Source organism: Gadus macrocephalus, chromosome 3 (genome assembly GCF_031168955.1).
Source record: "Gadus macrocephalus chromosome 3, ASM3116895v1".
In the NCBI taxonomy this organism is placed as follows: domain Eukaryota; kingdom Metazoa; phylum Chordata; class Actinopteri; order Gadiformes; family Gadidae; genus Gadus; species Gadus macrocephalus.
In genome coordinates this window covers 11,876,272-11,891,901 of record NC_082384.1, presented here as the reverse complement: position 1 = coordinate 11,891,901, position 15,630 = coordinate 11,876,272, and the positions used below count along the sequence as shown (strand labels likewise).

Sequence of the window (15,630 nt, the reverse complement as noted above, 5' to 3'; positions counted from 1 at the left end):
CGCACGCACGCACGCACGCACGCACGCACGCACGCACGCACGCACGCACGCACGCACGCACGCACGCACGCACGCACGCACGCACGCACGCACGCACGCACGCACGCACACGCGCGCACACACACACACACACACACACACACACACACACACACACACACACACACACACACACACACACACACGCACGGCACTTCCATCTCTGTTAGTCGTAACAGAGAAATAAAAACACAGTCCATGCAGTGGCCCAGTAATGTTATTATCCAACAATCTGATGGTTTTGGTGTGTTTATGTGTGTGTGTGATATGTAAAGAGGGATAGGGGGAGCGAGAGTAACAAGAATTTGTTGAATCTGTTACTGAGCAGTCCCTGAGAAGGGTGTGTCAAACATCATATTTGTAACTTTCCGCACACAGCAGTGTTCTAAATCAGGAGGCTACACTGAGGTTTACCAGTAAGCACGCTCACAGAATTGTGAGCTAAAAGTAAGGTAAAACCTTAAACTAACAATAAGGTGAAACAGTAGGCTAACAACAGTTTATTTACAAGGTTAAATTAAATGCTACGGTTAAACAGTAAACTGACTGACCGGTAAAACAATGTGTTAACAAACATCATTCAACAACAGTACACTCAGTAGTATGCTTACAACAGCCCCAATCATGCAGGCCTTCTAATCCCATAAACACACACACACACACACACACATTATTTTGAAGACAGTAACTGCGTGCACACACACATGTAGGCACAATCAAACGCACCCACAAAGAAGCGCGCAAGCACCCAAACACACACACGGGACAAGCATGACTATTGTCTGTGCAGGCGAGCTGGGATGATTTGCTGCTGCCTTCCCTTGATCCAGTTTACATAAGAACAACAACGACTAATCTGCCCAGGATTGCACCAGCGGCGTGTGTGCGTATGTGTGCGTGTGTGTGTATTAGCGGACATATGGGCCATATTTGTTCGGTGCATGTGGGCCAGTTCTAACCAGGGCCTAACGCACATGGATGTCAGAAATGAATGCCATCAACCCGACCGCACTAGCGCGTGGCTGTTGGCAGGAAGGCCTGCCGGCCTGCCGGCCTGCTTTGTTCGGCCTGTAAACTGTATTATGATTGATGAAGTAAAGTTAGATAAATAAACGTGTTAGCGGTAGGATCCGCCGCTTGACTGCCATTCAAGAGGATGAGGAGGGACCTTTTCTTTTCTTCGTACAAAAGACGGTACGTAAGGGACTAATGGTGTCTCAGGGCCCTTGAGGGCCCCTGCCTGGGGCCCAGCTGTCGGTTGGGGACACTAAGCCCTGGCTGCTGCTAACGTTTCAATACGCCATTGTCTCCTCTGCTTCTCTACTCCACTTATCTCTACTCCTACATTCCTCTGCATCTCTCTACTGCTTCACTCCTCCCCTCTCTCTGCTGCTCCTCTCCACTTCTCCTCTCCACAAATGGCCCTCTCTTCTCCTCCCCTCCGCCTCGTCTATCTATTCCTCCTATAAACTCATTTGCTTCTGCTCTCCAGTGTACGCCTCCTCTCCTCTCCACTGCGTTTCTCCTCCTCTCCACTCCTCTCTCCATCTCCCTGCAATTCCTCCTGTCCGTCTCACCATCCATCATCCCTCCTTTCATCTCCCTGACAGGAGTATCTTCAGGCTGCTGAGGGGGAGAGAGGGAGAGGGAGAGAGAGAGAAAGAGAGAGAGATATAATGAGCGAGTACAGCAAATTCATTAAATAAGCAAACTGCTTGAAGTGCTACATTTTAGAAACAATTATTACCTCACCCTTTTTCATGGGCCAGGATGCAGTCTGAACAGATGGGTGTTCAGCCAGCAGTGGAAGGTGTGAGGGTTTTGCTGTCCTGATGTCATCGGGGAGCTCGTTCCACCACGGTGGAGCAGCCAGGACAGCAGAAGATCTGAAGTTTGAAGAGCGGTAGCTGGGGCCCCTCTCTTAGTGAGTGTAGTGGATGGGCGGGCTGGGGTCTGTGGTCTGACCAAGTCCTGGAAGTATGAAGGGCCTGAGCATCCAGGTAAGTGTCAGTGAGGCCACTGGTAGCCAGTGCAGGGTTTGGAGGAGCGGTGTATTGTGGGAGGACTTGTGTAGTTTGAAAACCAACCAAGTTGCTGCATTAACCGGCAGAGGTGTAATTTTCCCGGTAAGTCCACGAGAAAGGGCAATGGTTCACAACGTCCGCATGTACCGTTTGTGGCAGCAAGCCATGTTTATGAGCGTTAAGGGAATATCAGGTCTGACGCCAACTGCATCAGTCACTTAGGTTAAATGTTCTCTACGTCAGAATCGATTTTCAAAAATAGTTTTCAGTCTCCCATTTAAAGCATTTACTCTTTTTTTAGAAAAAAGGCAATAACCACCTGGAGAGAGCTTTACATTTTTTTTGCGAAATCCTTTATTTAAATTTGTTATAAGTGATGTGAAACAAGGAGTAATGATCTTGCGCACACTGCCCGTGTGTCCGTGAGTGTGTGCAAGTGAAAGTGTGAATGTGTATGTGTGTGTGTGTGTGTGTGTGTGTGTGTATGGGTGAGGGTTTGGGTGTGTATGTGTGTGTGAATTTGTTTACTCACACAATGACTTACAAATTACAATATTAATGACATCAATCAAATGCTGTTAACGCCCTGACGCACGCCCACACAACGTGACAATTCGTTAGCATTAGCATTAGCATTAGCCTCTCGCTGGCCCGAGACAATACTTGCCAGCCCCTCACCATTTTTCCTGGGTACATTTGTACATTTGTTGTAATTGACAATAAAGCTAACTTTGTCTTAAACTTAAATGCCAAGCCTTTCTCTGCAAAGCCTAGTAGGTGTTATATAGTTCCCACAAAACAAGTTCTTAAGAGCTGCTTATGAATAACGCCCAAACATTAAAAACCATCAAAGGATCCTCATATCAAAGAAGTTACACATATCCTTGTTGTTGCTATACATATCTTCTGCCTTGATCTGTAGATGTTTATGCAATTATCCTATTTGTTTTTAGCAATTGCTGTCGGTACTTCACCAGCATAAAATGTGTACATTTTAAATGTATGGCTAGGACCTGACACAATACATTAGCGGTTATCCCCCAAGCAGTACAAAGATTACGAGTTAAGAATAATAAGTTCTATAAATTACAATTATGAACCCTACAATTTCAAAAAATTTTACCTGTTGGTGACCTCAGGCGTAAACAATGATGTGGGTGTGTGTATATGCATGGTTTTCAGTTGCCCATGAAACTACTTTGCATCACTTTTGACTTTGCTTCAGAAACATTCCTTTCTCTGTCCGCGGCCTCCGTGTGTGTGGTTTGTGTGTGTGTGTATGTGTGTGTGTGTGTGTGTGTGTGTGTGTGTGTGTGTGTGTGTGTGTGTGTGTGTGTGTGTGTGTGTGTGTGTGTGCGCATGTCTTTACATGTGGGTACAACATGTCATACAGGAAGGCATTGAGTTCTTGTTAGATCGACCATGATTTAGTGTTTCTGTGCAATGGTTATCAGTAGCTTGTCATCAACTCCTGTCTCTCGACTGCTAGCAATTACACATTGAACTGCCTTTCTCTCTGCACGTCCCTCTCAAACCCTTCTCAAACACTGCATGGGTTAGTGCATTTGGGATTTGCCAAGTGGGTTTGCGCATGTGTGCGTTGTTTTACATGTGCATGCAACATGTGCCTGTGTGTGTGTGTGTTTGGTTTGTGTGAGGGCTTTGTGTGACTATCAGCATGCAACTTGTGCCTGAGATGTGTATGTGTATGTGTGTGTCTGACCAGTGGCTTTTGCAGCATTTAATTATAGCTTTCAGAGACATCTGAAGCAAACGTGTGTGTGTGTGTGTGTGTGTGTGTGTGTGTGTGTGTTTGTGTGTATGTGTGTGTGTTTATGCGTTTGTGTGTGTGTTTGCGTGTGCACAAGTGTGTAATTATCAGGACATGGTGGGCCGACTTTGAAAGTGGTTATGCATCAAGGTGTGTTCCTGTGTGTGTTTACCTAACTGGGTCAGCCAATGGTCTGTGAAAGTCAAACAGGTGTCCTTCAGGACGCCCACCTAGCACACAAACAAAGAGTTAGGGGGCTGGGGGGGGTGGGAGAGAGGAGACGGCGTTGAAGAGGATGGAGAGTTGAAGCAGCGAGCGAGGGAACACGAGCGAGGCAGCGCAGCGCAGTGCTACCCTCATTATGCCAGCGTTAGCGCTTCATTAGCATTGTTAGCATGTTTTAGGTTGTGTTGAGGAGGGTGACGATTTCATCCTGTGAGCATCGTCATAATTGTTGATTTTAACATCGCACCTCCGATATGCGGCTTACCTCCATGAATACACTTTCCTCAGTCGGTGCTTGAGTAATTTTTCCCCGCCACAAGAAGCCTTAAACAACTCTAACCTATTCACCCCCTCCGTCCACAGTCCTGGGTCAGACACAGCAACACTCATTGGAAACACTATGGCTTGTAGCAGACTGCTGGATTTCTCAGCTATTTCTTTCCCTCCCTTCTCAATTACAAAAGCCCAATATAGTGCCGTTAGACAACCAAACAATTTATTCATAAATTCTGCACATATTTCTCTACCTCCACCACAAAGAAAGTAGGTACAGCCAGTCTGTGTGGCCCAAAGCATCCATACCATCCGTTCAGTGTTAAGCTTTAGCTTACCAGACAAAACAGGGTCAGTTGAGTTCACCCCTACTATCTATCCACTACCGTCATGACTGGTCGTTCAGCTTTTCCCTGATAATTATAAGGTATGCATTCCGGTTTAGTTGGTTATGGCTTAACATGGCTATGGTAATAAATCTCAGGCCAATATTGCTTCACCTTGGCTGAAGAGAACTGTTGAACAGTGATTCATTAGATAAGTTAGCTTAATGTCATCAAACGGTCTTCATTCTAAATCAAAGTATGAATCGGCTTGACATAAAAAAGGAATGAAGCCCAGAAACGGGCGTGTCATTACTCCCACTCAAGAACTGGGGCCCGTAGCCATTAGCCAAGCACAACATTGATGTGGTGGGCTGCGGCGCACAGCCACAGTTTGATCAGCGTGAAACCTCATCACAAAACTCAGCATCCCTCCCCTCGGGAAGAGAGACAAGGACAACATTGGACGAGACGAGGAATTCGGACGACAAAAGGGACCGAATAAACAGAAAGAGAGAGGGAGTAAGGGAACTGAAAGAAGAGTCACAGAGTCAAGACAGGGGGAGGGGAAGGGGTGGGGGAGAGGGGAGGGGGTGGGGGAGAGGGGAGGGGGTGGGGGAGAGGGGAGCGGCCCTCTGCAGCCGTCTCCGCTCAGAGAGAGAGAGTGAATGTGGAATCACGGAAGGCGCAATCTTTGAATGTCGTTCAATGACACACGACACAACTGTGCCAACGCGGCGCCTTCTGAACTCGCAGTGCGAGAGATAGAGATCAGTTGTTAAGAGGGAGGGGAGAGAGAGAGAGAGAGAGAGAGAGATCGGGAGTAAAAGGGAGAGAGCGTCGGCTCCCCCACGGCTTAACACGCCAGTGCTTTGATAGATACAGTGGTGACAGCGCAGTCTTTGCATAGTTACAACAGACCACCAATCACTGCCATTGTTTCCTCCAAAGGAGGAAGTGAAACTGGAGCAAGAGTCTGTTGGATGTGGCGGAACACGAGGAACAATCAGTGCTCATCTGTCTCTCCATCTGTGGGCCACTCTCTCCGTCTGTCTGATTGACAGCTGAACGGCTCTGGGGGAGGAACTTATGAAAGACACGGCGCTCTGCGGGGAAACAAAGGTCTCCTCGTCTCCCTCTCCCTCCCTCTTCCCCGTCTCTCCCTGCTCAAACGGTTCCTCTTTCGCTGCAAAAAAGTGCAAACACCCTCTTGTTTCTGAGAAGCAGTATGAAGAAGTTGTATCATGGGATGGAAAGAACAAAGACTATTCCTTCCTCGCTTAGTGCTTGCTTCCTTCCTTCGCTGCAGCTGCTGCTCTCCAATCACAACCTGAAGAAGTAAGAGAAAACTAAACTCAATGACTCAATGTCACATGTCAGACACAACAACAGACGGGGCTAGGAGTGTGTCCCCGCAGAGAGGCAGAGAAGAACCCAGTCAGCCTAAACATATGCTCCGACCCAGGCCAAACTTCAGGGGTAGAGAGCGCACAGAGCCTGGACCGAGAGGGCTCCGCTGCCCAGTGCTTCTTGTGCTGTCAGGGATGTGTTCTTCAGAAGAAGAATTGATTTCCCAGTGCAAGATGGAGTGGACCTGTTTCGGTGTGGACCTGAATAACCGGCTACAGTTCCAGCCCCCAAGCAATAGTAAATCAATGTAAAGCTAAATAAATAAATGTTCACCCTGATTTGTTCTCGCTTGCCATCAGACTTTAGATTAGTGTTAGTATCATTTGTGCGTCATGACCTACCACAACCCCAAGTTGTGAACCATGACCTCAGGCGATCCCTCTGGAGGAGCGTAATGTTTATCGGCTGCTGTGTTGAATAAAGTCGTTGCAAAGGTGTTTTTCTTTGTCTTCCTCACTTCCTGCAGTTTATCTAGCTCTATGTACAATATAACACTCATCAACCCAGGTCTATTGATCTCTGTGGGTCTATGTATGTCTGTCTGTATCCCTCTGTATCTTTAACGTTTGGAGCATGACACCAAAAAGTATTGAGTTTGGCAAAGCTTATCAAAACATTATAATAATGACTGATGATTAATAATCCTTTCTCTTTGCCTCTGCTCCAGGGCGACCCCCTACCCAGCTACCTGGTGGAGCTGGTGTGGAACAGCCCCATCGCTTCCCTCGACGACCTCAGGCATCTGTTTAGGCTAGAGGCCGGAGAACTCACAGGTACACGCACACACACACACACATACACGCTCACACACGCACACACACGCACACACACGCACGCACGCACACACACGCACACACACACACACACACACACACACACACACACACACACACACACACACACACACACACACACACACACACACACACACACACACACACACACACACACACACACACACACACGCACACACAGGTTGTAATTTAAAAAGAGCCACTTCAGCCTGAATATAATTAGCTCTAGAGAGCGATGGAGCGGGACTTTATAGACACACACAGGCTATATTTAACTTGTCTCTGTTCTCCTCGTAGCTAGGGGCGCAGAGGCAAAGTGTGGCAAAAAAAGAGCAGTAATTGTTTTATTGAAGAGAAGGGCAGGGAGGTTCCTCCGTGCTTTGAACAGTGACTCGGCGCTGCTGGAAACAGGTCGCCATGGCAGCATTACGATGTGTCACTAAATGCAGAAGTTCACAGCAAACAACTGACGATTATGAACGCCGTTCACATTGCTTCCATTTCATTCATTGAAAAAAATCTCCTCTCTGTCTCCTCACTGTCTCTCTGGCTGTGCTACCTTCATCATCTTTTAGAGGGGGAGGAAGAAGAGCAGGACACATCTGACCATCACCCTGGGAGATTCACCAGGAGTCTGAGTAAGGACCACTCATTCGTGCCATGCACCATACGCTTTTGTCAGTCTAACTGTGTCACTGTGTCGGTCTGTCCCTTTGTATTCCAGCCTGCTTTAAGTTGGTCTCATTCTCATTCACTAAACCGAACCCTCTTCCCTCCAGATGAGGCCCCGAAGGCGATCATAGCGGAGTGCAAGGTGCGGACGGAGGTGCAGGAAGTGACCCGGGCCATGCACGACATCAGCAACGCCCACTTCATGCTGTGGCCGCCGTGTGTGGAGGTGCAGCGCTGCTCTGGCTGCTGCAACTCCCTGATAATGCACTGTGTCCCAACCATCACGAGCACCAGAGACCTTGAGGTACACACACACACACACACATATGCAGGAACACACACACACACACACACACACAGACACACACACACATACACACAGACACACACACACACACACACACACACACACACACACACACACACACACACACACACACACACACACACACACACAGGAATACACACGCACACGCACACGCACACACTAAATGGGTGTCCTCTGGCCCCTGTCCCGCTCCAGGTGGTAAAGATCCAGTACCTGAACTCCAAGCCTCAGATTGGGAAGGCCATCGTCTCCGTGGAGGACCACCTGAGCTGCAGGTGCGAGCACCGGGCCCACCCCCGTGCCATCCTGCCCCCCAGCCAGCCCCAGCCCCAGCCCCTGCCCCAGCCCTACCCCCAGCCCTACCCCCAGCCCCATGCCACGCCCCCCAAGAGCTCCACCTCCAAGGCCGAGCTCCATCGTCACGACGACCAGAAGCACAACCAGCAGCAGTTCCAGACGGCGGAGGAGCGTGAGCCCCCGGCCACCCGCCAGTGGCCCCAGGGGGGCTACACCCAGCTGGCCCGCTGGACCCCCGGCCCGGGGGACCACCACGCACCCCCGCTCTACACCCTGGCAGCAGGGGCCGCCGTCACGCGGCCCGTCACCGAAGGGGCCGGAGGCGGCCTGGTGTGGGCGGGGGCCCGAGCGTTGGGCCCCCAGGGCCCCAAGGACATAGGGCCCCCTCCGGGCAGCGGCTCCGAGGGGGGGGCCCGGGAGGCTGCTGGATCGCAGCATCAGCAGCCCCTGGCACCCAGGCACCACAACCACCCCCCCCACCACCCCCACCGCCCCCAGTTCCCCCAGTACGGCCAGAGGCCTGATGCCAGCACGCAGTACAGGCTCAACTCCTTCCAGGGGGACTCCGCCTCCACGCCGCCCAGCAGCGCCACGTGGCCGGCCAATCACAGGCCAGAATGGAACCCCACCCCCTCACCGGCCAGCACCAATCAGAAGGAGCCGGCCTTACAGGTGGCCAGTGGGGAACACGTCAGGGTCGACAATGACCGACAGACAGAGACTGGTGCGGCCAATCATAGTAAAGGATCTGACAAGGAGGAAAGCGGGTCGACCAATAGCGGGGAGGGTGTCGTGGTTCCAGCCAATCGGCGACAGGATAAGGACTCTGGAGTGACGGATGGGGGGCCTGCTCTCAGCGAGGAGGAGAGGCGACAGAAGCTTCTTGAGATTGTACAAAGAGAACCACACCCTCCTCACCCTCACCCCGCAGACCACCTTCCCCAGCACAGACCAAAGCCCACCGCGTCTAAAGCAGGTACTACACCATTTGTGTGTGGGTGTGTGTCCAAGCATGTATTATATTGTATTGTCTTGGTGGCCTTAAATGGGGGTGGAAATAAACACTTTGTAGCCAGAAAGTTATCCAGAAAATACAACAAATTCAACCGATTTCCTTCCTTTCAATAGTTGCATGTTGTTTTTGATGTCATGTTTTCCATTCTTAAAGGGTACATATTATACCACCAGGTGTGAGTGTGATTAGCCTTACAAGCCGTTTCGAAAATCTGCCCCATATGAACACGGACACGCCCACTTGTGATGTCATAAGGGGCCGGTTTTCGAAACGGCTTCTAAGGACCAATCACACTCACACCTGGTGGTATAATATGTCCCCTTTAAGAATTAGAAGATGTTCTGACAATCCCAGTGGACGATAAATGACCCAGACCTCTCTCTCTGTGCCTCTCCCAGTGGTCTCCCTGGAGGGTCCGACCCGCCGGCCCCCGTCCACCGCCGCACGGACCCCCAGGAGGCCGGCCGCGCCCCGGCGCAGGAGGAAGCACCGCAACCGCAACCGCATCAGCAAGAAGGCCATGCGGGCCATCATCATGTAGACGGGTGAGGCCTCTCCCCCAAACACCCGTATACCTTCCCCTCCGAACTGGGGGGAAGGTACCCTACGGGTGAGTGCATCGCTCTAAGGGTGTGACTATCACTCTGAGGGTGTGAGTAGTACTACTCTAAGTGTGTGCGTATTACGCTGTAACTTTCACCTGAACCGTCGCGGAAGCGCCACGGCAGCGAAGCGGTTGTGGTCCGTACTGCCATCCCCAGTCGAAGCTTTCCGGACACGTTCCGGCTGATGGCTGAAGGCGATACAACGTTATAATATATGAATTGTAAAAATGATTAGAATGATTCATACAATATTATTCACGAGTTATAGTCAACCCCTACACAATATGTAGGGGTTGCATCTTTATGGACCTTCCTGTGTCTTGAATAAATTATAATAATAATAATAATAATAATTATAATAATAGTAATAATAATAACAATAATAATATATATAGATCAAAATGATAACCCATTAAATACGGTATGATTTCTAGATGTCATGGCAACGTCGCGGTCCGCTCGTGAAAATATATTCGTGACTCTGAGTCCCTCACCATCTTCCAGTCCCGCCTCCAGACTCATCTCTTCTCCTCTGCCTACCCCTAGATCACTCACCAACCTTAGCCCCATCAACTCTAAAAAAAAAAAGTTTTCTTGTTTACCTATTGTTGTGCCCCAATGTAAAGCGCTTTGAGTGTGAGAAAAGCGCTATATAAATGGAATTTATTGTTATTATTATATTAATGTACTCATTATAAGAGTTGGTTGAACAGAATGGAGGGAGTAAACTGCGTGTAGATCAACAAAATGTTTGACACTTGTGTTTGACACTGTTTGACACTCCCTGTTTCTTTCCACAGAAGCCAAAGTGAAGCGACTGTGAGGATGAGCCAATAACAACTGGAACACTGGACTTTTGGGGGATCCTTCTGCAGAAGGCTCTACAACTCTAGAAGATGACACCATTTTGGTTCAAACTGAACCTGCAACTGGAACTTTAACTTCTACTGAACTTTTAATGTGCAATCATACTGACTCTTTGTGAACAGAGCATACTTGTTAGATTATGAATAATAATAATAAGGATAATAATAACACACTTGAGACTGGCCTATACATTATATGAACCATGAATCTAGCGAATAGGTGCCCTGATAGCCCCCCTTGTCCCTTACCTGGAATCCTGAATGCCTATTGGACGGCCGGGTGGCTGAATGTTCCCCCGCGTCGACGCACAGCCATTGATTGGCTGTGCCCGACTTGTTTGACTACTGATGGGGCGCCGAAGGAACGAAGAGCTTCCTGGCTTTGTCGCTGGGAGTTATCTTCAAACAGAGCTGCTGTAGCAACCCTACCGCTGAACCAGACACTGTTGTGTGGGAAAAAGAAACAAGAGAAAAAGAAAAAAGAACAATTAGCCAAGAAGAATTAGACACTGGGCGGCCTGCTGAAAACACACCGCCCCAACGCCAAAACAGTGGACTGCTAAACTCTTCCTTGTTCTAGATCCAACCATAACACTGGAGTAGCCATACACTGATCCTGTGCTGTTGACCTATTTAACCCAAACCCAGTGTGTAATCTCCAGGAGTACTGCCCCTGTGGAACGCTTGTGCAGCCATTAACACCCGCCTGGTCCCGGTGACCGGGCCGCCATAGTAATGCCCCCCCCCCCACGTAGGGAAGAGCGCTTCGCAAAGTAAAACGACAAAAGAGTCTTTGTTTCTTAACTTATTTTAAAACAATGGAGGATGCTGCATCTTCCTCGTTCTTAAGTGTAATTATTGGTGCCGCAGTTTGTTTGTTTTAATGATTATTGATCACTGGTTGTACGCTGTTACTGTCATGAATGTTATTTTTAATATAAAGACCAAACGGTAAAGTACATGCTGTCGGTTTCTGCCCCTCCCTCCCCGAGTGTGATCTGTGTGGGTTGATTAACTGGCATTACATAAACTATGCGTCACAAAATTTCTGTACGTGTGGTATGTGTGTCAAGCTGGGAAACATGTGTGCGTGCCTGTGCATGCTTTGAAGGAATGTGTGTGTGTGTGTATGTGTGTGTGTGTGTGTGTGTGTGTGTGTGTGTGTGTGTGTTTTTATAGTATGGATTCACATGTATATAGGTGTTTATGCATCTGTTTGTGTGTGTGTATGTTTGTGTGTGTGCTTTTACATCCATCCATGGGTATATCTGTGTAAATGTTTCTGTGTATGTGTTAGTATCTCTGTGTGTCTCTTTGTTTGGGAATATGTGTGTGCAGATTATTCTGTCTGTGTTTGTGTGAGTGCTTGTGTTATAGCGTGTGTGTGTGTGTGTGTGTGTGTGTGTGTGTGTGTGTGTGTGTGTGTGTGTGTGTGTGTGTGTGTGTGTGTGTGTGTGTGTGTGTGTGCGTGCGTGCGTGCGTGCGTGTGTGTGTGTGTGCACCCTGTTGTGCCAGCATCACCCATAACTCCCCGTAACCATGTGTCTGCATCCACGGCGACATCAGGGGTCAAGCATGTCTGATCGCCATAGCAACCTAGATAGGACACATCAACAGAGGAGTATCACATGGTGAAGGAGAGAGAGGGGCGTCCAAGACCAGGAACCAACGCATGGCTTACAACACTGGTACTGATAGAGAGACACATGCATACACACTTTTATGTGTATATAAATATATATACACACATACACACATATACACAGAATCATATATATTATACACATACACACATATAATATAAACATACACATATAATGTATGTATACACATACACACACATATAATACACAGTATACAGTACTTACAAACATACACAAACACACACACACATATATATTTATATATAGATACATTAATTCTTTTAAACAAGACGGATAGATAAACATATAACAAGGCCTGAATTCCAGTGCGGGATTGCGGGTATTGCCAATCATTTTTTAACGATTCCTATGAAATATAATGAGGGTAATTTACTTCAAACATGGAGATCGATGTCAACGTATATCCCTCCAACACGCCTGCCGGAAAGCTTGCACCGTTGCAGAATGCCATCAGACTGCCCCCGGCCCGCCCCCTCCCTCCTCTATAAGGCTCCGGCCCGCCCCCTCCCTCCTCTATAAGGCTCCGGCCCGCCCCCTCCCTCCTCTATAAGGCTCCGGCCCGCCCCCTCCCTCCTCTATAAGGCTCCGGCCCGCCCCCTCCCTCCTCTATAAGGCTCCGGCCCGCCCCCTCCCTCCTCTATAAGGCTCCAGCCCCCCCCCCCCACTGAGGCAGCTTATCCCACTAGCGCAGGCCTACGTCAGGCGGGGGTTCCCACAGACGTCCACAGGCAATAGGTCGACAATGTGCGCCATCGTTCATGTCAGCTATGCATTTAATTCTTATAGAAAATATAGGCTACTATAAGCGTATATAGCATTCATATAATAAAATAAACTGAAGCATATTAACATAATCTATCTATGAAATCATAAGGTGGCCACCATATGTAGAGACAGAGTGCACAGTTCTGTCGTATTATGCACAGATTTCATATCCGATCATGACATAATCAGCGATAAAGAGAATGTGAGAACATTTGACTGATCTACAATTTGACATTTTTCTGGTCTGCATAAGTCCTGCCCATTTTGAATTGTGTACGCTAATGTCGTCAAAGCCCACACAGGGCAATAAATTCATCTGATCTAAAGCGTTTTGGTGTTTCAGTTTTCAGTTGGCGCCGTTAAACCTGGACCGCTGATTGTCCTATCCGTTACCAGCTTCAGGTCTCTTTTAGTACTCAGCGTGAATCAAAGCACAGCTAGTTTTAAAGACTTGTTAACAGTTGCGGAGTGTTCACCAATCGTTGTTTTTAATTGTAGGCATAGTTCCCTCATTAAATCAAACATAATGTAATAACAATAATCATTATAACTTTCACCCACGTTTAATAGCCTATAAAAGCCAAATTCATGATGAAGTACGAATGTGCGGTAGGCTATATCTTTTGCCGAACGATATGTCATTTGTTAGACATCCGTCAGGTACAAGGGCGTGTAATGTGAGGAGATCTGTTGCCAGTTGAGATATGGAGGTAATGTCCACTCTCTGACGTTCAATACTGTCTCTTCATCACGGCTGGACTCCGGCGCGTCTTCAGGCAGCACTTATGTGTCCCGTTCCGGGCCCGAAGTGGCCTCACATTCGGTGCCCAGTATAGCAGTTTATCCTGCCACAAGACAAAACGTGTGGCTTCGCTGGGCTCCTCCGACACACAAGTACATGATGTACACAGACGTTAATTTTGCAAGTTGTAACCGGGGTACGGGCCAAACAGCAGTTAGCGTCTGATATGTCGGAGCTCTCCCTTGAGTGTTTTGGGTGATGGGTGGTGTGCATTGATCACTCCAATACCCGAGAGGTGTGAGGCCTCTCCGAACCTAATCATTCTACATCAAGCCAGGGGAGGCCGCACAACCTGCCGTCAGCCACACACACACACACTCCACAGTCACTATTGATCCCAGTATTAATTTCACGGTCCAAGTGTTGGAGAACAAATGGAAAAGAAGTAGAAAAAAAGTTTAGAAGGCCCTACATTAAAATGCCACGCGTACTGGTATGCGTTGTTTATCTTTATACCGCTGTTCATCTGATCATTCACAACGGATAATGATCCACAGAAATCCGATTTCTGGTTGTTCAGAAACTTGCTCACACAGCACTATGCAGTTAATTGTATGCTTTGATTAATCTCGGCCTGCCTCCCTAGTTAAAAGGTCAGCATACTTCTGGATAACCGGAATTTATTTTGGCTGGCCAAGACGGACAAACTTGTTTTATACCCAACAGTTTCGGTTATGTCTCTGAACCTTCCTTTGGTTAAGATCAGTAGGGTCTCCATGGAGACCAGATAAATATGGGGCTGACTAATGCCTGGTGAACAATCACCGTACTGTTCCAGTAGATCAAGATCTTAGAAGCCTGGCAAGGGGGAAACGTTTTTTAAACGTAGTCCTATCTGAGTCCCTACAGCAAGACTACTCTATAGACTAGGTGAGAGGACCAAAACTTTATTAATACTGCACACACACACGTCGCACGCATTGTTAGCCAAATCCTCCAAATCCTTTAACATATGCATCCTCTGAAAAAAATTAAGTTGCAAACATTGCGCTGCATCCAGAAAAATGCATTGTCAGTGCATTGTTATACCTCACCTTGCATTTCTGACTAATCACACGCAATGGGCAAGAAGTGCCAGATCCAAGTTTGGCGACGCGTGTGTTTGTTTGTTTGTTTTCTCCACCTTTCCCAACAGACGGCTAAACACTGATGTAACTTTGGATGGACGTGTTGGCCGATTCAAAATGTATAAGGAATGAATAAGCTTATGGCAGACAAACTAAAAAAGACAAAGGACAAGATAGAACTGGTCTATAAATCAAGGTTAGGAATAATAAAACCATCACAAAGAAAGAAATAGAGCGTGAAATAGAACGTTCAATAAACGCGTTGGAAGGTTTTATAGGAGTTTATCCTGAGGTCATACTCGATTAAACTGACTCAGCAAAAACTGGGTCCTGATTCATTCAAACACTAAATATATACACTAGGATACCTCTTTTTCACACACACACGCACGCACGCACGCACGCACGCACGCACGCACGCACGCACGCACGCACGCACGCACGCACGCACGCACGCACGCACGCACGCACACACACGCACGCACACACACAAATACACTCACTCCTTTCCTATTACTACCAGTCCCAGCACTTTCATAAGCTCTATGCTTCTTCCTCTTCTCCCCCCCCCCCCACACACACACACACACACACACTCTCCTCTCCTCCCTCCTTTCCTGACCCCTCACTTGTCGTCTCCCCTCTGCATCCTTTCTTTCCCCTTCTCCTCCTCCCCAACCCGACGGGACC

General features: G+C 48.2%; 1 protein-coding gene and 1 long non-coding RNA gene across 2 annotated transcripts; one reads left to right on the top strand and one right to left on the bottom strand.

The window, feature by feature from the left end:
* Positions 1–335: 335 nt before the first annotated feature.
* Positions 336–2,572, bottom strand: LOC132454112 (uncharacterized). The gene is made up of 2 exons (XR_009524876.1): positions 1,792–2,572; positions 336–1,662 (listed from the first exon to the last, which is right to left on the bottom strand). It is a non-coding gene; the product is annotated as an uncharacterized LOC132454112 (long non-coding RNA).
* A 2,221-nt stretch (positions 2,573–4,793) lies between these two features.
* pdgfba (platelet-derived growth factor beta polypeptide a) lies at positions 4,794–11,601 on the top strand. The gene is made up of 7 exons (XM_060046674.1): positions 4,794–4,802; positions 6,733–6,838; positions 7,435–7,497; positions 7,639–7,835; positions 8,055–9,132; positions 9,570–9,716; positions 10,577–11,601. The coding sequence occupies exons 1-6, from the start codon at positions 4,794–4,796 to the stop codon at positions 9,710–9,712; spliced, it is 1,596 nt and encodes a 531-aa protein (XP_059902657.1). The 3' UTR covers positions 9,713–9,716; positions 10,577–11,601.
* Positions 11,602–15,630: the final 4,029 nt, after the last annotated feature.